The 27,640-nt window shown below is 35.3% G+C and overlaps 1 protein-coding gene across 1 annotated transcript; it reads right to left on the minus strand.

Moving 5' to 3' along the window:
- Positions 1–27,640, minus strand: LOC123530700 (WD40 repeat-containing protein SMU1). Its single transcript, XM_045311453.2, has 13 exons — positions 27,595–27,640; positions 19,665–19,731; positions 18,985–19,128; positions 17,980–18,132; positions 16,960–17,110; positions 16,196–16,284; positions 14,415–14,555; positions 13,148–13,243; positions 11,891–12,018; positions 9,668–9,769; positions 8,257–8,449; positions 5,485–5,637; positions 1–2,813 (listed from the first exon to the last, which is right to left on the minus strand). The coding sequence occupies exons 1-13, from the start codon at positions 27,618–27,620 to the stop codon at positions 2,715–2,717; spliced, it is 1,542 nt and encodes a 513-aa protein (XP_045167388.1). The 5' UTR covers positions 27,621–27,640; the 3' UTR covers positions 1–2,714.

Below are 27,640 nucleotides of genomic sequence, written 5' to 3' on the forward strand. Positions count from 1 at the left end.
TTATGATTTTGATACAGTTTATTAAAATCAATAAAAGAAATATACAACAAATAAGTGCATGCTGAATGAAAGCATCTTGATGAAATCTCAATGTTGTTAACATCCATTCAAATATGATCAACCTGCGCCGAATTAGTGTAAGTGACTGTTCACGAGGAGGCATAACTCATGACTGTATGATCATAATCAGGTCAAATTTGCCGTGAACTTAGTAAAAAGATTTCGAATCATGACTGTGTAATTTTTGTTTTTCTTCATTAAAGTATTTAAAAGCTAGAGACAAAATCTACGTTATTTTGAACAGCCCTCGTATTACACACTTGTATATAGATAAGCATTTTTACAAAATCTCTAAACTTGTGACATAAAAACATCGAGAATGTGTTTAAAAATGAATCCTTTTACATTTCTGAGTTTTCAACAAAGTCAAACATTACAATACATGTAGTTCAAATTTGTTACACCGAGAGCTCTTCAAAAAACCACATAGGAGGGACGTAAGAAAAATACCTGGAAAGGTGCTCTGAAATCTTTATTATTTTCTGGATCCAGTTATTTGAAATTTTAACAGGTGATTTAACATGCAGTAGATTAACATTGATGGCCACATTTCAACATTTTAGAAGACTTAAGACAAATGTACAAGTTAAGGTTTTCGAATACTAAGAATTCTTTACATCATACCAGTGTTTCCCACCAAGACTAATATTTTGAACTTTACCCTGAGGTTAGTTTAACAGCCAGTAAGCTTCGAAAAACTGGGCCCTTGTCCTTTTTTGATGAAATTTAAAAATATGGTAGAATGTATCAAGTGTGAAGCTATCATATTCTCACCATTAACCCTTATTGTGATGGACACTATTGTTTCTGCCTTTGCCGCAACAGTAGATCATGATCAGCCAGCACATCCGTACAGACTGATCAAGATCTGCACTGTTCACCATTCAGTCAGTATCTTTTTGCACTGCTTTTAACAGTTAATGGTACTGTCCAAATTGAAAGATCAAAAACTTCTTTATAGAAATTTAGCAGGTTAAGGGTTAATTGCATTTTCTTCACCTTCCTATAAACAAATAAATTCCTATGGTATTAATAAAAGGGATCTATTCAACGATCTTGCATTTTTTTTTTGGTTTTGGTTTCAGTGCAGTTTTTCAACAGTATTTTAGTTATGTAACAGCTGGCATTTAGCCTAACCAGTGTTCCTGGATTCTGTACCAGAGTCTAAGGTGGAAGACCAATAATATCAGACACAATATCTACTATCAAACATCATGGGGAACATAAGCCTTGCTCAGGGATCAAACTCAATACCCCAGTGATCTGTAGAGCTGCAATTTCCCCAGTGAGTTTAGCAGGCAAGCTAACACTGATCAGGTATGTGCTCTTCCTAAAGCAATTCATTAATTCTTTAAATACGATTTGATTTTATCATCTTCTGACATCTGATGCATAAGTCGTCAATTCCAGGTCATGTTAAGACCTTTCACACCACCAATAAAATTTTGTTTTCTTCACAGCATTGCCCTTTTAACTTAGCAATTGTCTCTTTCTTTTATTTTAAATTCAAACACAAAAAATTATATTGCTGATCTCTGTTTAACACTCATTTTTAGGACAGGACTACAACAAATTGCCTGCAAAACATTTTAATGAAGTCACATTTACGTTTTTCGTGTAATGCTTGCAGTGAATATTAACCCAACTTAGGAGAACGTGGCTTGGAAAATAAATCCCTTATCAGGTATGTTTTAACATACAAATAGGAAAAAAAAGAAACATTGGGCTGGAAGACATCATATGGTGTTGCCATGGGAATTTGTATCTACTCATAACTTGTTCAGATTAAAAGATTTAGGCATATAAACTAAGTATTCTCTTTCCTGTATACGGAAGTTTCAACCATTTATGACAAAACATAAAGAAATGAACACCACTCATAAATCTTTAAATACATCACTGATTGAAATCTTTGTAAAATGTACAGAGATAGAAATATCAAATTTATATGTAAGGTTATCACTGACTGAAAATTTTGTATCAATTTATCAACTGACGAAAGTGACAATACATATTATATAGTACATGTATAAAACCTTTATGTAGAAATCCTGACAAAAATCAACGATCTATCCTTGCTGATTTCAAAATTAGACAAGTCCTCCTTGCTTGTAAAGTATGATTCTGTTAAAACACAAATAAAGTGGACCTAAATAATAATGATAGACAATTTTATTAACAATACTACAATAGTCTGTAAGTGCTATGTGCTGGCTGTAAAAATCACTCAAATTTCCTTTACTTCTGATGAGCAAACTCAATCAAATTGAGTCAGACAATTACTTTGTTTGGTTGCATTCTGTGCTTCCAATACAGTAACATATAGATTTGATTACATACAGTTGCATATTCTATTTGAAAATTCAAGGTAAATTTTTTTCAGTGATCTGTGCCATGTCTGCCTTCATTTTCTATTTTTGATTGCACCAACAATCCAAAACAGTGTATCTATATATATATATACTTGATCATGTTGTCCATATATTTATGTTTTTGTATCAATTAACACAGACAGCCCAACTGTGATACAAAGAAACTATATTTACACAATTTACTAACAAAACGTTTTGTCAGCTGTAGATGTACATTTTTAAAATTCTTATGAAGAAATGGTAACATGAATAATGAGTCCTGATAAATTGTGTGGCACACTATTAAGGTTTCCAAAGCTTGAGTAAGCCATCTTCACTGTATGTAGCAACCATGTTCTGATGTGGGTGATGAGCTATTCCAATCACATCTTTTTCATGAACCTGGAAAATAAAGCAACAATTTCATGGTAATGATATTTAAGCTTTTTAGATTTTCTGCCATCAATAAGCAATTTGAAAAAAAACAAGAGATCACAGAGTGATCTTGGCGCCCACCAATGAGCCATTTTTGAATGTTCCAAATTTCAAGACTAGCTCAAGGTCAAAATTCATTTCCGTACACAACACTGTGCATGTGGTCCACGCATGTGGTCCAAATTTGAAAGCTGTAGCTTGAGAAAGTAGGAAGTAGGTCACTAGATCAATTTCAAGGTCAAAGTTTGTTTTGGTACACAAAACTATGCATGTGCTTCAAATTTGAAGGATGTAGCTTGAGAAAAGTGAAAGTAGGTACTAGGTAAAAATCAATGTCAAATTTCAATTCAGAACACAAAACTAGGCACGTGGTCCAAATTTGAAGCCTGTAGCTTCAGAAATGTGAAAGTAGGTCACTAGGTAAAAATCAAGGTCAAATTTCATTTCCGAACACAAAACTATGCATGTGGTCCAAATTTGAAGCCTGTACCTTCAAAAATGTGAAAGTAGGTCACTAGGTCAATGTCAAGGTCAAAGCTGGTTTTGGTACACAAACCTATGCATGTGGTCCAAATTTGAAGGCTGTAGCTACAGAAATGTGAAAGTAGGTCAAGATCAAGGTCAACTCATGTCAAGGTTCATCTTGCCACTCAAAACTATACGTGGTCCAAATTTGAATGTTGTATGTTATGGACAAGTAGATTTTAAGTTTTTCCCTATGTAAGTCTAAATGAACCATGTGACCCCTGGGGCGGGGCCATATTTGACCATAGGGGGATAATTTGAACAAACTTGGTAGAGAACCAGTAGATGAAGCTACATTACAAATATCAAAGCCCTAGGCTTTGTGGTTTGGACAAGAAGATTTTCAAAGTTTTTCCCTATATAAAACTCTGTAAACAATGTGACCCCCAGGGAAATAATTTGAACAATCTTAGTAGAGGACCACTAGATGAGGCTACATACCAAATATCAAAGCCCTAGGCCTTGTGGTTTTGGACAAGAAGACTTTCAAAGATTTTCCCTATATAAATCTATGTAATTATAAAAATAAACAAAGGGCCATAACTAACTCAAAAATTGTTGAACCAGCCTGGTTTTCAGGGGGACACAACTAAGGTACCGATACATCATTCTGACAAAGTTTGGTCAAAATCCCCCCAGTAGTTTCTGAGGAGATGCGATTACGAGAAATTGCTAATGGACGGACGGAAGGACGACGGACCACGGACGCAGAGTGATTTGAATAGCCCACCATCTGATGATGATGGGCTAAAAATGAGAAGAAGTTCTTTAAATTTTTTACGTAGTTCCGGCATCCTTTATAAGGGACCGAGTGGAACCATTTAAACAAACTTGAAGGATGATCATACAATCAGCTACAGATCATGCTTGGTGACAATTCCACTTGTGGTCATTTATTTTTTTTTCCAGTTCCCTAGTGGCTATAAAGGGGTCAAGAAATACTGTTAAAATAAACATGAGACAAGTCTAGATCTGCTACAGACCAGATCTGGTGAAAACCCTACATGTGATTCATGGGAAGAAGTTGATTAAATGGTGGTTTTTTCTATATTTAGCTCTTGTTCCCATGAAAGGGGTAAAGCAAATCCATTTGAACAAATTTCAGAGAGGTCTACACAAGAATGATACAGACTAAGTTGGTGAAAATCTATCCAGTGATTTGTGAAGTAGCTGTTTAAAGATTTTTTTCTATTCTTAACCCTGGCAGACCCTATAAGAGACCAAGTGAAACCACTGAACAAAGTTGAGACAGATCCATACAAGCAAACTACAGACCAGGTTTGGTGAAACTCCATCAAGTGGCTCATGGGAAGAAAGGTTTTTCTATTTCTACTTCCAGAAGAGGTCAAACAGTCAAGGTACTCTCAAGATGCGGAGCTTCCTACTCAATCCTGTATGTCTTTTTGATATATGTACATGTTGTAAATGAATTGTGATAATAAAATATAGTTTAAACCAAGATATGAAGTGTCAATGATGTTTGTATTAACAGTCATTGTGACCTAGACTTTTGATTCACTACATTAAGGTCTATAAGAGTAACATGCACTGCCCATGGGCAATATGCCTACCAAGTTTGAGGACTGTAGATCAAGTCATTTTAAAAATAATGAGTGGAAGTATTTTTAGTACTAATAAAGGTAATGCAATGCCAATGAAAAATGTGCAAATCAACTTTGAGGATCTTTTCAAGATATTGAGTGGAAACAATTTTTGTACAAACACTCAATGTGACCTTAACCTTTGACCCACTGACCCTAAAATCAATAGGAATCAAGCATTGTTCATGATCAATGTGCAAGTTTGAGGTTCATAGGTCAAAACATTTTCAAGCAATTGAGGGGAAGTGAAATTGCTATTGAATATATATTAAATTTCAAAGGGCAATAACTTATACAGTTGACAATTTTTTTTGACAATATTAACGGGTTCATTTCACTTAACACTGCAAGAGGACTTATCCAGACAAGCCTTAAGTATAATACAGTATTTTCTAAAATTTTAAAGGGCTAAATAATGTTCAAACAGGACAGACAAGTTGGTCACTATACCCTCCATGATCCTATCCCAAAAAGTAAATACAGCTGGATACAAAACTGAAATTTCTACTCACTGTGAGCGTTCTCTCTAGTTTACCAGTGGAGATACTGAAGCAATATAACACCATATCCTCTCCTACACAGTAGATCCACTCTCCACGAGGTGATATTGTACAACATATAAAATCTCCTCCCTCTCTCTTACCACTAGAGAAACTTCTTACAATCTGTAATAATAAAGATAAAGTCTAGGCTGCTGGATAAACTTCTTACAATCTGTAATAATAAAGGTAAAGTCTAGGCTGCTGGATAAACTTCTTACAATCTGTTATAACAAAGGTAAAGTCTAGGCTGCTGGATAAACTTCTTACAATCTGTTACAACAAAGGTAAAGTCTAGGCTGCTGGATAAACTTCTTACAATCTGTTACACAAAGGTAAAGTCTAGGCTTGGATAAACTTTACAATCTGTTAACAAGGTAATGTCTAGCTGCTGATAAACTTTTACAATCTGTAATAATAAAGGTAAAGTATAGGCTGCTGGATAAACTTCTTACAATCTGTTAAAACAAAGGTAAAGTCTAGCTGCTGGATAAACTTCTTACAATCTGTTACAACAAAGGTAAAGTCTAGGCTGTGGATAAACTCTTACAATCTTTATAACAAAGGAAGTTGGCTGCTGATAACTTCTTAATCTGTTACAACAAGGTAAAGTTAGCTGCTGGATAAACTTCTTACATCTGTAAATAAAGGTAAAGTCTAGCTGCTGATAAACTTCTTACAACCTGTAATATTTTGTTGCTTGATCCAGTATAAGATTTTTTTCTTCTTCGAACTTAAATATTTCTAGGTTTGAATAGTTACTTTTGGGGTGATAACAGAGAAGTACAACTGTACTGGTATATTACTTTGTTGCATGAACTGGACTAGGCATTACTAAAGTCTGTAATGCATTTCATTTTGTTTGTTGGGTTTAACATTGCACTGGCACAATTTAGGTCATATGGCGACTTTCCAGCTTTGATGATGGAGGAAGACCCCAGGTGCCTCTTCATGCATTATTTTACCACCTTCGGTAAGCCAGCTCGATGGCTTCCTCACATGAAGAATTCAATGACCCCAGTGGGGCTAAAACCCACATTGGTGAGGGACAAGTAATTCTAAGTCAGTGACTTTAACCACTTGGCCACGGAGGCCCCTCTGTAATGAATGGGTTGATGAATTTGATATGACTTTGCTTCTAACTAGGTTTGGTGAAAATCCTTTAAGCTGGTCATTAAAACAAAGGTTACTTATTTTTTTTCTATATTTTGCTGTCATGCACCAAAAATGCATAACCATCAGGAATCATTTAAAGGTGTTTCTATTTTAAGGATGTAGAAGCGAATTTTTTCTAACGTTAAGAACTTTTTCACACTCTTTGAGCTTGGGGAACATTAGTTTCCAAGACAAACAAGAGAAGAGAAAACATAGGTCACCGAACTCGTTTTAATTTTATAGGGCATTTCCTTCACCCACTGTTTAAGCATTTCTGAAATTTTGTAAAACTGAAAAAATGGTGGTACTTTATAAAACATATAATCTCCTACTTAATGTTATAGGGATTTCGGGTCTTACAGGTTAATATGAAAACAAGGTGATGTCAGTATTATATAAGCATAAATGTCACTAATAAATCTCTTTCATTTTTACATGTTGACATAATTACCCCACCCACTTTATTTTCAATGGAAAAAATGTATTTAGATCTACAAAAAAAAATTCTGATGCTAAGATTTTCAAAATATTTTGCAGCTTTAATGACACACAAAAAACTGGTGAATTTCAATATTTTTTGTTCTTTTTGTTTTAATTTATATTTTCTACATAATCTAAAGTGCTACCTTAAAAAGTTTTACCTCAATTGTAGCTTATTATTATATGTATCAGTCAGGAAAATATCAAAACCAAACCTGATCTTCTTTAATAGATATTTGAAATCACCTACCCCTACCCCATTGTAAATCTTACAGTTAATTTTAGGCAAATACCAGCCAAAAATAAGGGTGAAGTTTTTTTTTTCGCAAAAAGTAGAACTTGTTTGGTTAAATGGTACATTATTAGCCATATTTTAATTATTTATCATTATCTTTTGGCAAAACTTTTGTTAGAAAGCAATATTCGAAGAAACATTTTTCAAAATGGTGGATATCCCGAAAAAAAAAACGCTCGTACATCCTTAAGCTCTAGTTTTCAGGGGCCAAGTGCCATCAATTGAACAAACATGGCAAAGGACCTAATAATGATTCTCCAGACAAGGTTTGATGAAGACCTATCCAGGAGTTGATAATCTAAAGGTACGGTATTTCTATTTTCAACTCTAGCAACCCCTGAATGTGGCCAAGTGTCTCCAATATAAATATGTTAAAGGACTTTGTAATGATGCTACAAATCAAGTTTGATGAAGGTCCATCAAGCAGTTCACGTGAAGAAGTCATTTTAAGGCATTTCTAGTTTTTACTCTAGTGGCCCCTAAAAGGGGCCAAGTGCCCCCAATCCAACTAATTTGAGAAAGGACCTTATAATGATCCTCCAAACCATTTTTGATGAAGATCCATCAAGCAGTTCATGATAAGAAGTTGTTTAAAGATATTTTTATTCAAAGCCGGACCAACCACCTATACTAAAAGCTCACCCTGAACAATGTTCAGGTGAGCTAAAAAATGACAGACCTGACAGAAATATTTGCAATTTACACAAGCCAAAGTCTAACTTTCAGATGTAAAATAAAGATAATTACTGGTATACAGTCAGCATTATTTCTTTAAAATTGATATAACAATACATGATATATTTCTTAAAACATACCTGTCCTTGCATGTTGATGATGACTACTGTGTTACTACGGTTACACACAACAAACTGTTCTGCATTTCTGGGTAAAGGATGTATACTGTTTACTGTGATATCTGTACCTGCCTGACCACCGAACGACTTAAATGTTGACTGACATTCTTGTGTTTTGAAATTCCATACTTTAATAGTTCCATCTGAACTTGCACTACAGATAAAGAGCATAACAACATCAATTTTGTCTTGCCAAAACCATACCATTGTACTACTTATAAAGCAGGGTAGTCAGTAACAAGCAAGTGGAATGAAGACATAGCCTAGTTTTTACTTGTCTTCTTCTGAGACTTTGTCTGAAACCATAACGGTGGCTCACTGATAGTATCCAACTCACATGCAACAGGTCGGGCTTTGATCCCAGCTGGATTACCTACGACTATAAAAATGTTTCAAGTAACTTCCTCACTAGGCACTCAGCAATAAGAAGATAGTTCTAGTTCTATCATGTCACATGTCTGTAGTGTGATATTCCAGCGAGGCAATACTATTAAGTAAGGCATTGTACTCACTACTTCATGCAAACACCATTATTATACAGATTTATAAACAATCAGATGGGTGGACGGATAGCTCAGTGGTTTGCACACTGGCCTTCCAATCCTGAGGTCGGGGGTTCGATCCACGGCAGCTGCTCGGGAATTTTCAGAAACGCTTTTCAGTGTTTCCCACCCAACTAGAGGTGTACTGGTCAGGAACCCAGGCAATCCTTGCGTGTATCAGTGCTATACACTGGGCACGTTAAAGAACCAGGCTGTGTATTCGCAACGAGCTAGGCTAAGTTAGCCGGACAAGCCTGTATCTGATTTCTGATCTCTCTGTCGTGGCGGCTTTGTCTCACTCTGTCCCTCTGGTCAGATTGCTCTGTGTCTGTACTAGCAGAGGATGAATTTATGCGCCCTGTGTGGCTGCATTTGAACTATGTAAAGCGCCTTTGAACATGAAATTGATCATGAAAAGGGCGCTATATAAATCTGGTATAATAATAATATTATACAACTGAAAAAATGTTGAGACGATAAACCTAAATACATGTGCACTCTTCTTGGTCTGCCTAGCTAGTTAAAAAAGAAGAGCACCACAAGATTTGAAATCTGATTGTTTATAAATTAGACAAAAGTGTATGTTCTCACTGAAGACTGACAAAAGACAATGTATCTCTAGTCATTTTTTTCCAGTCAGTCACTATCTTAGAGAACATATAGCCTGCCTGGGATTCCAACATATAGCCTCTTCGATGGAAGTCTTGTTCCCTACTTATTGGGCTAACTGGGTAGGTTTTTGCTAGCATTTAACTTATTAGAAAATTACAGTGAAATCATACTGACTAGTTATTACATGATATGAACAACTGGTGACAAAATATCCATACCTGATAACATGGTGTCCATCCTGTGTGAACACGGCATCATTCACAAATGATCCATGTCCTGTGAACTCTTTTAATGTTTTCCCTGACTTTAATCCATGTACTCTGTTGTGAAGTGAAGCAAAAAAGATTAAGATAAGATTCTGATACCAGTAATTCTACACTTTTTAATAACAAAATTTAGCAGTGAAATTATACACTCATCTAGTAATGGATGTGTGAAATAAGAGTGTCTTGATTACAAACTTGTTACATTTGTACTTTTTTCTAACAGTAAACTTATAAATGAAACATTCCATCAAACAATAACTGATGAAAAATATGTATAAGAATGGGTAACAACATCAGCATGTGTTTGATATAGGTTAACAATGCCGGCTTAAGTCATTTCCCTAGATTTAGGTTATAAGGATCTGAAATGCCTGTATGTGTAAGACAGGATTTTCCAAAATTTGAGGAACAGCAATGAATGAAAAACCTAGTGCTAGAAATAGAGAATAATAGGTTAGTGCCATAGATGAGAAAGTTTATCTGGCGAGGTGGAGGAGGTTATCGGGTGAGCCGAAGGCGAACCTGATAACGTCCGGAGCCGAGCCAGATAAACTTTCTCCATCTTAGGCACTAACCTATTATTCTATTTATCTTGTCATTACTTCATTTTCCGATACAAAAATAAGTGTGCGACAACCGTTTCAATGACGTCATATTTGTAATGACGTCACTTATATAATGACGTCATCACCGACACAGTAATATGGTTACAATTAAAAATCGCAATAACTTCTTCGTTTTTGAATAAAAACTCATTATTTGACCACTCATTTTCTTAGTTCGGACATTTCCAACACAATGGTGATGGTTTCAATGCAAAATTTCTTATGACAACAATATCGATCATAAGATCACATCATCAACTGACCGTATATCACTGGTCACATGTCAACTGATGGTATATCAAAAAAGATATACAGCACAATGATATCGGGTCGAAAATACTGCAAGTGACAGGATAAAGACTTTTATCTTCGTTGTCCTCAGAGTTAGGACTGCCTTATTCAGGCAATTTTTCTTGCCTAAAATTAATATAATTGCAACATTTTCAAAGATATTGTAGATCAAAAATTGCTCATACACTATGAAATTGTAATAAGAAATTGAACTATGATCTCAATATGCACATGTGTAGCTTGTCTTTTGTCTTTGGAATAAATGATGTGTTCCAATACCCCAAAAGCCTGGTCTTCTCGTGTAAGCATGAAAAAGCAGTCTACTTAAATCACAATTTCTTTCTAGATGCTTTATCATTATCTCTTTCTCCAAGTCTGTTTTAATCAAACCTTTACTTCCTTTCAAATGTGTAAATGAAGCTGTCACAGTCCCAATATTTCTGTTCTATAGCTCTAATAAAAAAATCAGAAACTTTGTACTCTCAAAATTTTTGTAACATCATTTTGCCATAAATAGTTCTGTTTGTGACATAACTCCTATGTTGTACATTGAAATTAACCAGTGAACATACATATAATAGGGTACATGTCAAATATTGTGAACTTGAATAACCCTGATTTATGAACTTGAATGGGACCGATTTACGAACTTGAATAACCCTGACTTGTGAACTCGAATAACCCTGATTTATGAACTTGAATAACCCTGACTTGTGAACTTGAATAAGACTGATTTATGAACTCAAATAACCCTGACTTGTGAACTTGAACAAGACTGATTTATAAACTTGAATAATCATGATCGGTGCATTTAAGTAACCCTGATTTATGAACTTGAATAACCCTGACTTGTGAACTTGAATAAGAATGATTTATGAACTTGAATAACACTGATTTATGAACTTGAATAAAACTGATTTATGAACTCGAATAACACTGATTTATGAACTCGAATAACACTGATTTATGATAATCGACTCGAATAACACTGATTTATGAACTCGAATAACACTGAATTATGAACTCGAATAACACTGATTTATGAACTCGAATAACACTGATTTATGAACTTGAATGACACTGATTTATGAACTCTAATAACACTGATTTATGAACTCGAATAACACTGATTTATGAAATTTGTTATTTTACAATTATAGCCGAATGATAAAATTTTGATATTCTGACATGCATCTGAAGACACACCCCTTTCCACAGAAAGGTAAAAAAAAAACATACATCATAAAATATTACAAAATGTAAAGACATAAAAACCAACCTGATTGTTTGATCAAATGATGCACTTAGAAGTTGTCCATTATCTTTGGAGAAATTAACACAAGTAACTCCTTTGATGTGAGCTCTCTCAAACTTTCGTAAACATTGACCAGTCAGTATCTTCCACACCTACATTAACAAATATATATATTTTAGTCTTCTAATTCAAAGACTAAAAAAGATAATTCAAGTTATGTCATTTACATAAGAGGAGTTACCCTAGTCATTTTCCTAATTTCAAGAAGCTACCCCGGTACACAACTAGTAAGTCTTCTACATATAATTGGTAAATTACTCGCAGTCACAAGAAGCAGAAATGAACAAGCAAATTCGACGAATTGGTATCCCCCGCCGAAAGGGCTTGTGGTGAGGAATGGCAGAAAAATATATCCGGCAAAAAGTTAAGGATGTTACTATTAAAAGTTAAAAAGAGGCATAACTCAAAATTCAAATCAGAGTTGCATTGTTTGACAGTAATTAACTATTTTAAGTTTCAGGTCAATAGCTTTGATAGTAACAGAGATATCTGACATTATCAAAAACGTTAACCAACGGAGAAGATCTGAAGGGGAATATATGTGTACATCCATGAGATGGGTCCATGATATGGTCACAGATCATTCTGGATAAAATACCACTAGGAGATATTTTTTGTTGCAATTTATTTCATGATATATACTAGCGGAAAAAAGAAACTGTGCATGGGTATAATATGCTATAATTTAGGAGGTATATAAGAAATCGCAAAAAAAAATTTCAACAGGGTTTTATCTGACCTTTATTTAACTCCAGCCCAGTTGATATGGTTATTGCATCAGCAGCATCTTGGATAGAGATCAGTTTTCAGAGACATAAAGTTTCAAGCTTTAATTTATAAAATTGAGCGATACATGAACATATCACACATGCACAGTTTCTTTTTACGCTAGTATATAATGTCTAAAAATCGCATCTGAGTTTTCATCATAATGTCATAGAAATTCCACATGAACGAAGCCTGCTTTATTGAAAATATGCCATTACTGGAATAAATAACTATCCAACTAAAAGCAAAATATATATAAATGACAATGTTCAATATTAAAATAAATGGTATAAATAATTCAAAATCTCATGTTGTGTTACAGTGAAGACCTCGATATATAACATTAGTTTTCAATTACCATACTGAATGTCTCTACACATCTTTATTTTGCCCCCTTTATCAACAACTCGTAACCTCTTAAAGAACACATTCAAGTCATCCATCTATACTCACCTTTATTTTGCCCCCTTGGTCCCCTGTTGCCAACATTTCAGAATCTCTACTAAAACACATACACAATACAGCGTCATCCATCATCATGAAGTTGTCCTGTAGGAAAATAAACAAAAACATCTACCTTTTCTGCTTGACATCAAAATTTATAGCATTGCCTCTGTACACAGTTAAATACTTTCAAACAAAGATAGGATTTTCTTTCCATCTACTCAGACGGTAGGACATTTTATAAATAACTAAATCTTTCCAGAGCAATAACCTTTAAAAACAATCAAATTTACTAGTATCCACCTTTTCTGTAACAAAGTTTTTCCTTGATTTTGCTTTAACCTTTACTCTGCTAAATTTTTAAACTGGACTGGTCCATTAATCAATTTGGGCAGTACCATTTATTTTTCAAAATGGTGTTCACTGAAAAGTTACTGATTTGTGAAAAGTGCTGACCATGATCAACCGGCAGGTTGATCTTAGTCTGCACTGGTCGGAAAGGCAACTTGCCGCCAGCATGCTAAAGGTTAAATATGAGACAACACCATGATTTTATATATCATTCTAAAGATCTCCAATGGTGGTAATAGGGATTTTTTAAATAAAAAAAATCTTGATTAGTTTTGTATTTATTGTCAAAAAATTATTTTGGTGGGGAATTTTTTCATAATGATTGTTAATTTCAGCGAATTTTTACTCTTTTTTTTTTTTTTAGAGTTCAATTTTGACTGATTTGTGAATGGATTTTTATAAAACTTCCAGTACATCTTAGTAGGCATAAAAGCAGCATTTATTTCTCCATGTAAATTTTTTTTCTGAAACGTGATTTGGCCTGAAATTTACAAAAGGGAAAAATATATCTTTGGCCAAAAATTGGACAATACTGAAGATATTTTGAAATAAGATGCTATTACCACCGTAAGATACCTATATACTGATGTACAGTTTGTTTCTGGATCTTACAAAATAAAGCCCCAATTCGTGAACACCCTGTTCAGATAAAGTCGATTAAACAGTAAGTTAAACTGTACACAACATACAACATAATTCAACACAAAATTCGACAAGTTGGAAAAATTACATGTAGTTACATGTACAAACAGATTTCTTAAAATTCTCACTGGTCAGCAGACCACATATTTCAATCTTGTAAAGAACATAAAATGTCCTGATCACTGATTTCCTACAACTATTGTCATATATATGGTAGATTGCTGATCTTGATTTTAATTGGCTGTTTCACAGGAAAGGCCAAAAAAGACTGATTAAGATTTACCTGTGCCTGGTATCTTAAATCTTTTCTTATTTTCCCAGTTGTAAAGTTCCACACCTCAACAAAACCGTCCACTGAGCCAGTGACCAGATACTGACCATCAGGCGAAAATTTAGCACACTCTATGTGTGCCTTCTGGCCAAACTGCAACAAAAACAACAACATAATTTTATCCACATTGGAATATAAAGTTTAAATACATAGTCAGACAAAGAAACTTCATTTTTTTAGACTGTACATTTGCATGTTCCATATTTTTCTAAATTAGGGTAGAATTCAATTGCAGCTATAAAGTGGGTAATATATGTACCATATGTTAGTTTATTTTTAGGAGTCCAAGGGTCCAAGCCACAGCAGGAACAACATACATAGAGGGTATTTGTTTGTTTCAGTGTAAGATTGAAATATATTTTATCGAGTGGACACCATATGCAATATTTTCATGAGTGACGCAGCGACAAGTGAAAATGCTAATTACAGAGTTCACAAGTGGAATATATTTCTATCTTGCATGTAAAACAAACAAACTTTCTTTTTATTTTATGAATTCCAATGGTTTTGACCAAATTATCCCCATTTTACCCGTGCAACATCACAGTGACATGCATTGTCATGACATCACATTGTCTTGATGTCAAGATATCAATGTTGAAAAAATGTCAAATAATTCTAAAATGTTTCCAGATTTCTTTCACATTTTTTTTTACAGTGGAGTGTACTGGTATATCTTTTTATCATACCTCTCTTTTGTCTACAGTGATAAAATCCCATTACCCGAGAAAGAGATATTTTGACTATCAAAAACATTTTCAACCTTTCTGACACGTGATCAAGCGAAAGTGACTGTCAGGTCATGTGACTGTGCTGATATTTTGAATGTCATATAAGGGCAATTAACTGCTTCAATTTTTTAGCCATATGATTGCCTCCCTTGTACACATATAGTAGTGACGTCACTATTCAATGTGTACACAGGCGATTACCGCGCTAAAGATGAAACTGTTAAATTAAATGAATTAAAAACATTTTTAAACATTTTTATGTACAAAATTCTGTTCGGTATAATAAAATAAATATCATATGGCAGCATGTGTGACATTGATATTGTCAACCCTCGAAACAGAATGTCACCACTCGACTTTTGCCTCAGGTGACATTCTGCCCACGGGTTGACAATATCAATGTCACACACGCTGCCATATGATATTTATATAATGTTCATCTAGGTATTTATGTACATCTATATCTTTATAAAAGAATATTTTGCAAAGAATTTCCAATTATTTATAATCCATATTCTTTTGAATTAAAATGTAGTTCCTTTCCAGTGAATATTTATATGATATTCTCTCTGAAACAGTGAAAATACATGTATCAATTTTATTTCATTGATAAATTCCAGTATTTCATGGAAAAGCATAAAATAAAAGGTTATGCCTTCTGATAAAACGTAGACTTTGGTCATGACAAAATTTTTTTTTTCATAAATGAAAAATTTGAGCAAGCAATGTAAAATAATGTCTATGATAATATACATTAGTTTTCACAAATATTCACGACCACGCAGTCTACTAGTGTTACTTTTAACAAGAAATATGACACCACCACTTAGCATTAACTAGGAACCCAAAATACAACCTAAACTAGGTATTTTCAATAGCTTGCTATACAACAATTTTGGTGACAGTGTAAATCTCATCTAAAATTACTGCCTGAAAATGCCCTGTTTGATGCTATAAATAAGTCCCCCATGGGTAGTTATGAATCCCTGTAAGTGAACTAACCTTTATAGTTTTGTTAAGCTGTGTAGGATACTTTTCTTCTTCCTGCTCCTTCACTGCAGCCTTGCCTCGGAACACATCAATTGTTGTACCTTGAAAAATAAGACGTACAGACTGTAGAGAACATCAGAAATGTTCACTTGAATATTTCACACACTGTATCATATTGATGCTGCTGTCATTTCAGTGCCTGTACATTTTAATTTTAGTAATAAATTATGTCTCCCAATACTGACTATTCCAATGAAATATGACACTCTCTTGAATGCCTTGGCTATATTGTAAAATCATAGATCTCTCACCTGAGAGAGTGTTTGAAGAACTCTGCAGGCCATGGTGTTTTACAAATAAATGGGGAAAGGATTTCTTTGAACAACTTTGGAAGAAATGTTGATGATGTTAATACAACATTTACTTCGGTCTTCCCCTGACACTATACCATATTCACATACCTGGTGGCAGGAGACCTTGATGCTGCTGCCATTTCAGTGTCTAACCAACAAACCTGATATTGGTACAACATTTACCTCCCCTGACACTAAACCATATTCACATACCTGGTGGCAGGAGACCTTGATGCTGCTGCCATTTCAGTGTCTAACCAACAAACCTGATATTGGTACAACATTTACCTCCCCTGACACTAAACCATATTCACATACCTGGTGGCAGGAGACCTTGATGCTGCTGCCATTTCAGTGTCTAACCAACAAACCTGATATTGGTACAACATTTACCTCCCCTAACACTAAACCATATTCACATACCTGGTGGCAGGAGACCTTGATGTTGCTGCCATTTCAGTGCCTGACCAAGCAAGGCCAACAAACGAGATGGTGGTACCACATTTACCTCCCCTGACAAAGCCAACGCAATAGCTGTTCGTCGTTTTTCCTTTGTCTGCCCTTCTGGATAGGCCTTTCATGCATGAAAGAGATGACACAAAGTATCATAAATAATGCAGCACAACAAGAACATTATATAAATAAAATAATAAAAATTTTCTTCCAGTTTTAAAGCCATTATTTTCTTTGTAAAAATTTAAGGTAACGGAACATACTGTGAAATCTTTGTGGGTATAAAATTCCATTCATATAGCCAAAAACAGCTATAACATGGGAACATAGAATGTTTCTGAATTTGACAAAATACAACAGTAGTGAAGAATCAATAATTTCTCTCAAAAAATCGCTAGGGTCTAAATGTAAATAGTTGGTAAAGCTGTAAATCACTTATCATTTATTGATATATGAAATGAAAACATCGCTAATACATCCAGCCCTTTTTCTGGCAGACCAAGCAGCCTTTAGCTATTCTGGTAAATTTCACAGACACTTGGAGGTCAGACCCTTTCTCTCTTCTCCCCTCCCTCTCTGACCCTGCCAAATTTTCAGTCAATGTTTTTACCCTTTTAAAACACACTGAAAAAAATGACTGAAATTTGGCAGGGTCAGAGAGGGAGGGGATGGGGCCTTACAGGCAAGTATCTGTGATACATTTCACCATATAACCTTTCCCTTTTGAATTTCTTTATAATAAATGGTTTCAAAGAAGATTACAAGACTTTTTTCCTTTTAGATTCCATAGCAACCAGAAACCAATTTCTGCAAGAAATGATGCTTACAATGTTTGAATAAAATTGGCAAACAAATTTTTACTTACAAAATTGTTGATGTACAAGTGAAAAAGCCAAACCATGATAGCAAAACTTTGCCTTAAGCTAAATGAACCTTTGCAAAACTTTCCAGGAAAACATTATGTTATCACTTGAATACCACAAAACTCACCTCTCTCGGATCAAAATATGACCTTGCCAACATGTTCTCCAGATGTATATATCTATCTGGCTGATTGTGTTTCAACATAATCATGGGATCTGTTTGACGTAACAGAGATCTTGCTGCTCCTAATTCTCGTAACTCTATCAACTCCAGTACAATCTGAAATATATGAACCGCGCCATGAGAAAACCAACATAGTGGCTTTGCGACCAGCATTGATCCAGACCAGCCTGCGCATCCGTGCAGTCTGGTCAGGAACCATGCTGTTCGCTTTCAAAGCCTATTGCAATTAGAGAAACTGTTAGCAACAGCATGGATCCTGACCAGACTGCGCGGATGCGCAGGCTGGTCTGGATCCATGCTGGTCGCAAAGCCACTATGTTGGTTTTCTCATGGCATGACTCATATCATGAAAATGGTTTTAGAAAAACAACAAGCACAATCAGACATTAGTACAGAACCCTACTGTAAATTTATGTGACAGCTTTTCACTGAAAAGGAATTTCTAAATATTTATAGCAATTTACCTGCTTGATTTAAGTGTTTTCAGTTCAACACAATTTGTAACCAATCGTTCAAAATTATTAATGCAAAATCTATAACTATAATGGTTTTCAGTTATCTTATGGGAATGAGCCATAATGGTGAGAGGATAGTAAAAGGTATTTTCTTGTATACACTTGCATAGCTTGCTGGTCAACTGTCAAAACTACTGAGCGTCAATATTTTGACTTCAGACTTGCAAACCATTAAATAAATGTTTTATTGCCTGAAATTAGAAATAAATTTTCTTTCATTTTCTTCAAGTTTTCTTCAAGTTCTGACATTAGCCCAACAAAATTTAATGCTAAACTACTGACCAGTTTATCGCCCAAACTGGATCAGAGATTTATATACGGAGTCATGTAATAATGTCTACTAAAATACTCAAAACCGAGTGAAACATTGTCTTTTAACTCCTTTTTTGTTAACCCTTTGCTTGAAAAAAAATACAGTTTTTGTAGAGTGTACCTGTTCATAGAGATCAATCAGTTTCTGGTCCGGCAGCTTGAGGGACTGGATGGCCTGTAGGACAGTGTCCCAGTGACCGCTGGTGATGTCCGAGATAAACCCATCTACAGAGTCGACTGTGTTCAGTGATATACCACTCTCCTCCTGTAACATCACATATACACAGGACTGTCATTGATGAAACATGTACTGATATATCAGCTGATAAACATTTACTGGTGATGCACTGATTAATCAATCAGAATTTTTTTAACAAAGAGCGAAATTTGTGTAATGGGTTTAACGATGCACAAACACAATTACCGGTATAGGTCATAAGGTGAACCTAAGAGGACTCTCTGTTAGTGCTCTAAATGAATACCGGTAAGTAATAAAATCAAGCTATATAGGTATAGCATAAAATTATTCAATTTCATTGATATGGAATTCAGTGATTTTGACCAAAACATTATATTCGTGGGAATATGAAATTGTAGATTTCAACTCTTGATTAATTAAATGAATGGGAATTTTTATTTGTTCACTTTAGCTTGGAAATATACAGGAAAGTGCTTCTTTAAAAGCTAAGGTTTATTCTAAATACTTTCTGGTTTATATAGACCTGTCCATATGGAAATTCCTTGGACATTTTAATATTTTGTCATATAAAATAGAAGAAGTTTAACCAATTCACTGTATACCTGCAGCACTGTCAGTGTTTTCAGGAGGTTGTTTTCTTTCAAGTACTGCTCAATAAGACGTACAACACTGAAATAAGAAAGCAATCTGCATTTATAAACCTGTCTAAAAAATTTCCAGTCATAAAAATACGACCACTATTAGCGAAAACCAGTCAAAGTCTTACCCAAAGCTGTAGGGCATATCAGGAGGTAGTCAATACATAGTGTCAGAGAAAACACATAAAGACTGACATTTCTTCCTCTCAGAACTGCTATGTTTCTATAAGAACTGAATTACAGCAAGAAAATTTACCAATTATATATTTACTTTTGTAAGAAAATCAAGTTGAAACTGAATGGCGATCATCAAATCATTTTTTTACATGGTAACAAGCTATTTCATGACTTTTTAACAAATACAGTGGAACTTTGTTCGCTCTCATTCGGAGAGTTCAGAAGCCACCCTTTGCTCGAACTTGTGAGGCAGTGAGGGGCAAGATTTCTGATTGGTTGAAAAGTAAAGGGTACATGTATTCCACTGTGTATATTACCTATGTAAATTGGTCTCCCATTGGTGAAATATATGTTGGATATTTTTGAAAACAATCTTATTTCATAAATTAATATTTCTTTTCCATGATTACTGGTCAAATTTATATGGAATGATGCACTTTGTGTGAGAAATATGCATGTTTTACCAATAGGACATTTTCGCATAGATAAACAAGAGCTGTCAGAGGACAGCTACGCTCGACTATTCAACAGCCTTGTCAGCTGAATGAAAATAAAAGTTGAAAAGAGGGGATAATTTTGTAAAATTGCAAAACAGGGTTAGGGAACCTGTAAAATGCATATCAGTACATGACAATGGACGACTGTGTGAAGTTTCATTCGCATTAGTGGGTACTGATACTCCAGCTTACATACAAGTCGAAAAAGGGGCATAATTTTGTAAAAATGCAAAGTAGAGTTATGGAACCTGTGCAATGCATGTCAGATCATGACAGTGAACAAGTCGGTGATGTTTCAATCCATTCCCATTAAAGGGTACTGAGATACCAGCTTACATATAAAACCTTAACCAAAAATTTCTAAGTAGAAAAAGGGGCATAATTTTGTAAAAAAGCAAAATAGAGTTATGGAACCTGTGCAATGTAAGTCAGTTTATCACAGTGAATAAGTGTGTGAAGTTTCAATCCATTCCCATAAGTGGTTACTGAGATACCAGCTTACATACAAAAACTAAACCAAATCGAGACGCGGACACATGAGTAAGTCCAACAGCTCTACCTATTCTTTGAATAGTCGAGCTAAAAAAATCGCTGCCAGACTATAAGCAACAGAGTTAAAAGAGAAAAGAGTGCCCAAAAGGATGGTCACAGGTACATTTCTTGGGGGGTTCGATAGTTCTTTCATCTTTAGTAGGTGGCAGCAGAAGTTGAAATGTTAGGAAAGGCCCATGATCCAAAACATTACAATGTGGACCAATGGAAATTCAATTGGTTTTGTCTGACCCAACATTTAGGTCAGAGTGAAGCAACTCACATGGCTTCTGATTGGTTGAAAATGTATAGGGAATTCTGCAGTGTGTATTTACTTGTCTCCCATTGGTGTAATCAGGGATTCAGAAATTTTGAAAACTCAACTGGTTCGAAATGAAATCAAGTCCTACTACACGTCACATTGGCGCTTCCCCATCAACCTTATTATACATATATACTATATTTGTAAAACATTGTGAGTAAAAGAAATTAGTGTGTCATACATTAAAAATGATTTACCGGTCACCCCATACAATGAAAATGGTCATTCAGTATTATATGACATTGTGATCATTACTTTGTTCAAATTTCAATGTTTTTCCGAGAAAATACTTGCAAGGATAAAATTGCCGAGGTATTCTTTTCTTAACACTGTGTTACCTAATGAGTCAAAAAGCAGGTAATGTGAACAGTGGGATTTTGGCGGTGTTTGAAGAAAGTATTAAGGATGTCTCTCAGATGCTTTGAGCAGAGGAAAGCACTGATGTTCTTGTCTTTGACGCTTTTCATTCATTAAATCTAGTCGAAATAATAATAACATGGATCGAGTGCACTTCCTGTGTGTAGCGTACCAAAAGGTCATTTGGTTTGGCTGTTCTAAACATGGTACCAGTCAATCTACGCAGATTTTTCATTTCTCTGGCATTGTACTGCAATAAGCAACTACTGGACCCTTAGTCACTTCCTAAAATTATTTGTAATGATGATGCATTCTGGGTAATAATATGCATATTTACCAGTGGAGCATTTTCAAGAAAACTAAAAAAAATCTTGGCAGACTGTGGGTAACCGAGTTCAAATAAAAGAAGTGCCCAAAAGTGATGGTCAACAGGTATATTTCTGGCTGTTTTAGGAGAGACCATGGATAGCTCGTTCATCTGGAGTAGGTGGCATCAAAAGTTTAAATGTTAGGAAAGGCCAATAACACAAAAAATTACAATGTGGGCCTATGGAGGTTGAAGGTCAGTAATTCAAATCCTTTTTTGTTTCATATAAAAAACGACAACTTCAGATCGTCTTTATGTATCTTTATAGAACATCACTTTTTCCAACACCTATTTTTCATGAAAGTTTTATCATAAATTAACGAAAAAATGAAAAGAAAATAGGGGGTTGAATAGTTCCTAGTGAAATGCCAGTCAGTTGTGGTCTGCTACCCAAAAAATGGCGCATATTTGCTCTTGTCTGCATAATTCTCCATATCGACATCTCATCTACATCTACTGTGTACTGCCCAACAATCAATTCTGATTATAACTGGGAGGCGCTTTGTCTGGGACAGACTTAAAAGATGAGCAAGCTCATTAGGTGCAAAGTTAAAAAGAACTACAATTACTAAGATTAAAAACATAGATATAGATTAGAAGGTTACAGTTGCCAGCCCCTCAGTGAATAGAATCAAACTGGGGCTGGACTGTATGTGTAGGGGATGACCATTCCATGAACGAATTGTTCTTGGGAAAAAGGAGTTAGAATGGTATTGCGTATGAGATTGTGGGATCAAGTAGTTCAGGTTCCTTGTAGGTGTGAGGTGGTTATGGTCAACTGCAATAAGACTGTACTTAATTTTATAAATTTAATTAGGGAATTTTTTAAGCGGCTTTGTTCAAGGGATTGCCAGTTGAGATCTTGAAGCATTTGGGTGAAACTGCTTGTTTTACCATAGTTGTTACATATGTATCAAGCTGCAGATTGTTGTACTCGTTCAATTTTGTATGTGAGGGATTTTTACCAAGGGTGCCATATAGAGGAACAGTATTCAAGCTGTGGGCGGACATAGGTGTTGTAAGCTGTTTCTTTTACTTTTCTGTTGTTTGTTTTGACATTTCTTTTGATGAATCTAAGTGAGTTATTTGCTTTCGATGTGATGTTATCAGTGTGTTTTGACCAACTGAGATCTTTACTTAGTGTGACACCTAGCTATTTAGCAGCTTCTGTAGTTTTAAGTGCTATATTATGGAGTGTATAGTTATAGATGATAGGTTTTTTCTTTCGAGTAATCCTCAATACCTCACACTTATCCGGACTGAACTCCATTGACCAGTCCTTTTCCCAGGCTTCTAGGGAGTGAAGATCATTTTGTAGGGATTGGGAGTTAAGGTAGGATTTAACCATCAGACAGACAATAGTGTCATCTGTGAAAAGTGGTGACTTACTTTTGATGGACTCTGGAAGGTCATTTATGTAGGCTAGGAATAGACAGGGGCCAATGACTGATCCTTGTGGAACCCCAGAAAAAACAGATTGTTCATCTGAGGTGAAGCCATCCACAACTACTCTTTGGGATCGGTCCTTGAGAAATGACTTGATCCACTGGGTTGGTAATGGGTGGACTCCCTGGGTATCAAGCTTATGGATCACTTTATGGTGGTCAACCTTGTCAAAGGCTTTATTGAACTTTGAAGTCCATGACGATGACATCAGTCTGTTGGCCATTCTCAAGATTGTCAAATACCTCCTGTGTGAAACTTATAAGTTGTGTTTCACAGCTATGCTTTGACCTGAAGCCATGTTGGTACTGGCTAAGGAGATCATTTCTGTCGAAGTGGGACATGATCTTTGAGACAAGAATATGTTCTATTAATTTAGAGGCAATACATGTTAGGGATATGGGTCTATAGTTACTAGCCTTGGATTTTGGACCTTTCTTGTAAACTGGTGCAACGACTGCTTTCTTCCAGTCATTTGGGACTTGACCTGTTTCAAGAGATAGTTGAAATATCTTTGTAATGATTGGGGCTATCTCTTAGTGAAGCTCTTTTAGTAATCTTGGGGAAATTTCATCAGGACCAGAGGCTTTATTTGGATTTAGCCCCATTAGTAACTTGTCCATGCCCTCAACAGTTATGAGGATCGATGGCATCTCTGGTGCTGATTTGGGGTTTGTTACTTTTTTGCCGAGTTGTTTCATGCTTAGGGGTTGGGGCTTTGAAAAGACAGATTCAAACTGTTTATTGAGGATATTTGCCTTTTTGACCGGGTTGGTATGAGTTAGACCCTCATACTTCAAGGGGGCTACACCACAACTCTCTGTTTTGTTATGTTTAACAAACGAGTAGAACTTTTTGTTCCTACCTGGTTGGGAGTCGCCAGTAAAAATAACCGATTCCAAATAAGACCAATAGGAGGTTCTTATTTCCTTTTGGATCCTACATTTTAGGGCCTTAAAAGCTTGGACAATGGTTGATTGTTTACCTTTCTTTTTTATGTTTGAATACATTTTGTCCCGTTTGCGTACAAGTCTGAGGATTTTGGAGGATAACCAGGGGAGGTCCGCACGTGTCTTACTTAGTTTTGTTGGGATATGTTTTTCACTCAGCTTTTTTATTTCTTCTTTAAATGCATTCCATGGGATCTGTATGGTTTGAGTTGGAAAATTGAACTCCAAACTCAAGTATGTCAGATTTGAATTTAGACCAGTAACTGTTAGTTTTCTTATAACAGTTAATTAATCTTTTGGGTTGAACTGGTCTTCCTATGTTAATATTTAATTCATGAAAAACTATATCATGGTCTGAGGTACCAAGGCTTGGGAGGGTTTTAGTGGCGTTGACTTGGGCAGGATAATTAGTAAGAAAGAGATCTAGGATATTTTCTTTCCTAGTGGGGATTGTGACCATTTGTTGAAAGTTAAAGTTAACAAGATTGTCAAGGAAAGTGTCGTAAAGGTCTCTGTATTTGCAGTTGGCCTTAGGGGACTCAGATGACCAGTCGATATCAGGTAGGTTAAAGTCACCTAGTATCCAGACAATACTGTTTTGGGGAATTTTGGTGACAGATGACCATAACTCTGCTAGGGCTTCTTATTATAGGATAAATCCCATTTTCAGGTATTAGCCACCAATAAATACCTGTTTCCGGTTTTACGGTGAGGGGGATATCGGCAATTACGCTATATAGCGGTAGTGTTTAAGATTATTCTTTTTTCAAGGTTTAAACAAAGAAAATATATAAAAAATATTGCAGATTATCATTAAACGTTGTAATTAAGATGTAGCAAAAATATTCCCAAAGTTTACTTTATTTTTGAAATCTTATCATTTATTCTACACTGCCGCTTCCGTAGCTCGATACCGATGGTGTGAAATTATTCGCATTTTTCAAGGTAAACAAAAATTTTTGGTGCAAAGATTTTGTTGCCGAGGTCGTAAAATAGTATTTTCATTGTGAGAAAGTAAGAATTTTCCTAAATCTTTATCTTCTGGCAAAAATAATCCCAAATATTGTACACGGTCGTTATATCGGTTAATCACGTCAGCCCCCCCCCCCCTCCCGACCCTATTTACGGAAATACCGGAGAAGGGGATTTATCCTATAATGTCGAAATGGTCAATAAACACCTACTTCCGGTTTCGATTTGCAAAACTTGCCATGTGGGGTTATAAATACGAAACCCGTCTCAGTTCATGCAGAATGTATTCTCCAGGCTGGTAACAATTCCCGATCGGGCTTACAACACAAAAAGTAATATTTCTTGACAAATAATGAAGATATTTCTTTCAAACTCGGTCCATTTATTAAGCATTATAAGATAGAAATAACTTTGTTGCCTTCAGTTTAGTTAGAATTACTTCCCTTTTTCAGATTTTTATGATGCATAATTTTTGAAGTCCAAAAAAATTATGTTTTAATGCAATGTTTAAAACAGAAAAGGGTTCAATGGCTTTCTATTGCTCCAAACTTGTGCGCCAATACCTTTATTCTATATATTTAGGGTAAATACTTTGTTTCTAGTGCAGATGTATGAGCAATTGTTTTAGGACTAACATTTCTCTATAATGTTGTAAATGAAAGAAGAGTAAAATGTTTACATTCATGTACTAGTGCAATAATTTTGAGCATTAGAAAGCCATTTAACCCTTTTTTGTTTTAAAATTAGCATTAGAACATTATTTTTTTGGACTTCAAAGATTATGCGTCATAAAAATCTGAAAAGGGGAAATAATCTACATCTCTACATCTACATGATACTTCCAACAATCATTAACGATTATGACTGGAAGGCGCTTGTCTGGGCAGTGTTAAAAATGAGAAAACTCATTAGGTGCAAAGAATAAAAATTACTACAGGTGCTAAGTTAAAAAACATAGTGAAGGAAGTTACTGCAGATGTACAGTGGCCAGCCGCTCAGCAAATATGTTGAGGCTGGGGCTGGACTGTACATATTGGGGAAGGCCATTCCATAGTCTGATTGTACGGGGGAAGAAGGAATTCATGTGGTATTGAGTACGGGACTGTGGAATTAGGTAGTTCAGGTTTCTGGTCGGAGTTAGATGGTTATGGTCGACGCATACATGATTTGTTCGGATTTTGTAAAAATAGATGAGAGAAGGTTGTATGCGCCGTTGTTCTAAAGTTTGCCAGTTTAGGGTGTTAATCATCTGGGTTACACTGCTTGTATAGTTATAGTCGTTAAAGATAAACCGTGCAGCTGATCTTTGCACTTTTTCGACTTTGTATGAGAGGGACTTTTGCCAGGGGTGCCAGATGGATGAGCAATACTCGAGTTGTGGACGGACATAGGTGTTATAGGCTTTCTCTTTGACCTTTTTGTTTGTTGTCTGAACATTTCTTTTGATGAATTTAAGAGAGTTGTTTGCTTTAGAGGAAATAGTATTAATATGTTCAGACCAGTTTAAGTCTTTAGTTAGTGTAACACCTAAGTATTTAGCGGTATCGGTAGATTTCAGTTCCTTGTCATGCAGGGTGTAAGGAAACATGACAGGGTTTCGTTTGCGAGTAATTCTCAGCACCTCACACTTGTCTGGATTGAATTCCATTGACCAGTCCTGTTCCCACTTTTCAAGGGCGTACAAATCTTTTTGTAGTGTTTGGGCATCAGATGAGGACTTGACTGTAAGGTATACTATGGTATCATCTCCAAACAGTCTTGCCTTATTAATTATGCCAAAGCTGAAGGCAACCAAGTTATTTTTATTCTAATTTGTATCATTTCTTATGCTTAATAAATGGACCGAGTTTGAAAGAAATATCTTCATTATTTTTCAAGAAAAATTACTTTTGTGCCATAAGCCCGATCGGGCAATGTTACCAGCCTGTTCTCTTTCTAGCAGTGAAAAAATGATTAAAGCACTTGTTCTACACGAATTTGCGCAAAAAATGGGAAAATTAGGATTTATTTATTATGGACTTCTTTCGACTACACCATGGAAACACATTTTCGACCGAATTATTGACGTTATTCCTATGGAAATTCAGTCAGTTTACTATAACTTGTCGCGAAATCGTATGGTATTCTAATTCTTTTTGAAACTGCACATTACATCGATAATGAAACAAACTGAAGAACAGACATATTGTAGGCGTAATGTAAAAGTATATAAAAATTCTAGTGTTGATACGAATTGGTGCATAGATATTGCATGAATTCAAATAAAATAAAATATTACTCGGCCGACTCGATTTCCACCGCCATGTTAGTTGTTGTTGTTTTGG

The sequence above is a fragment of the Mercenaria mercenaria genome, chromosome 11 (genome assembly GCF_021730395.1).
Source record: "Mercenaria mercenaria strain notata chromosome 11, MADL_Memer_1, whole genome shotgun sequence".
Classification (NCBI taxonomy): Eukaryota; Metazoa; Mollusca; class Bivalvia; order Venerida; family Veneridae; genus Mercenaria; species Mercenaria mercenaria.

Bases quoted from the DNA above. Each gene is read 5' to 3' on its own strand.
- LOC123530700 (XM_045311453.2), bottom strand. From the start codon at position 27,620: ATGGCGGTGGAAATCGAGTCGGCCGA. The intron at 18,133-18,984 runs GTACACTCTACA...CATATATTTCAG, and splicing joins TGATTGATCTCTATGAACAG to ATTGTACTGGAGTTGATAGA. The intron at 9,770-11,890 runs GTTGGTTTTTAT...ACTTCACAACAG, and splicing joins TCATTTGATCAAACAATCAG to AGTACATGGATTAAAGTCAG.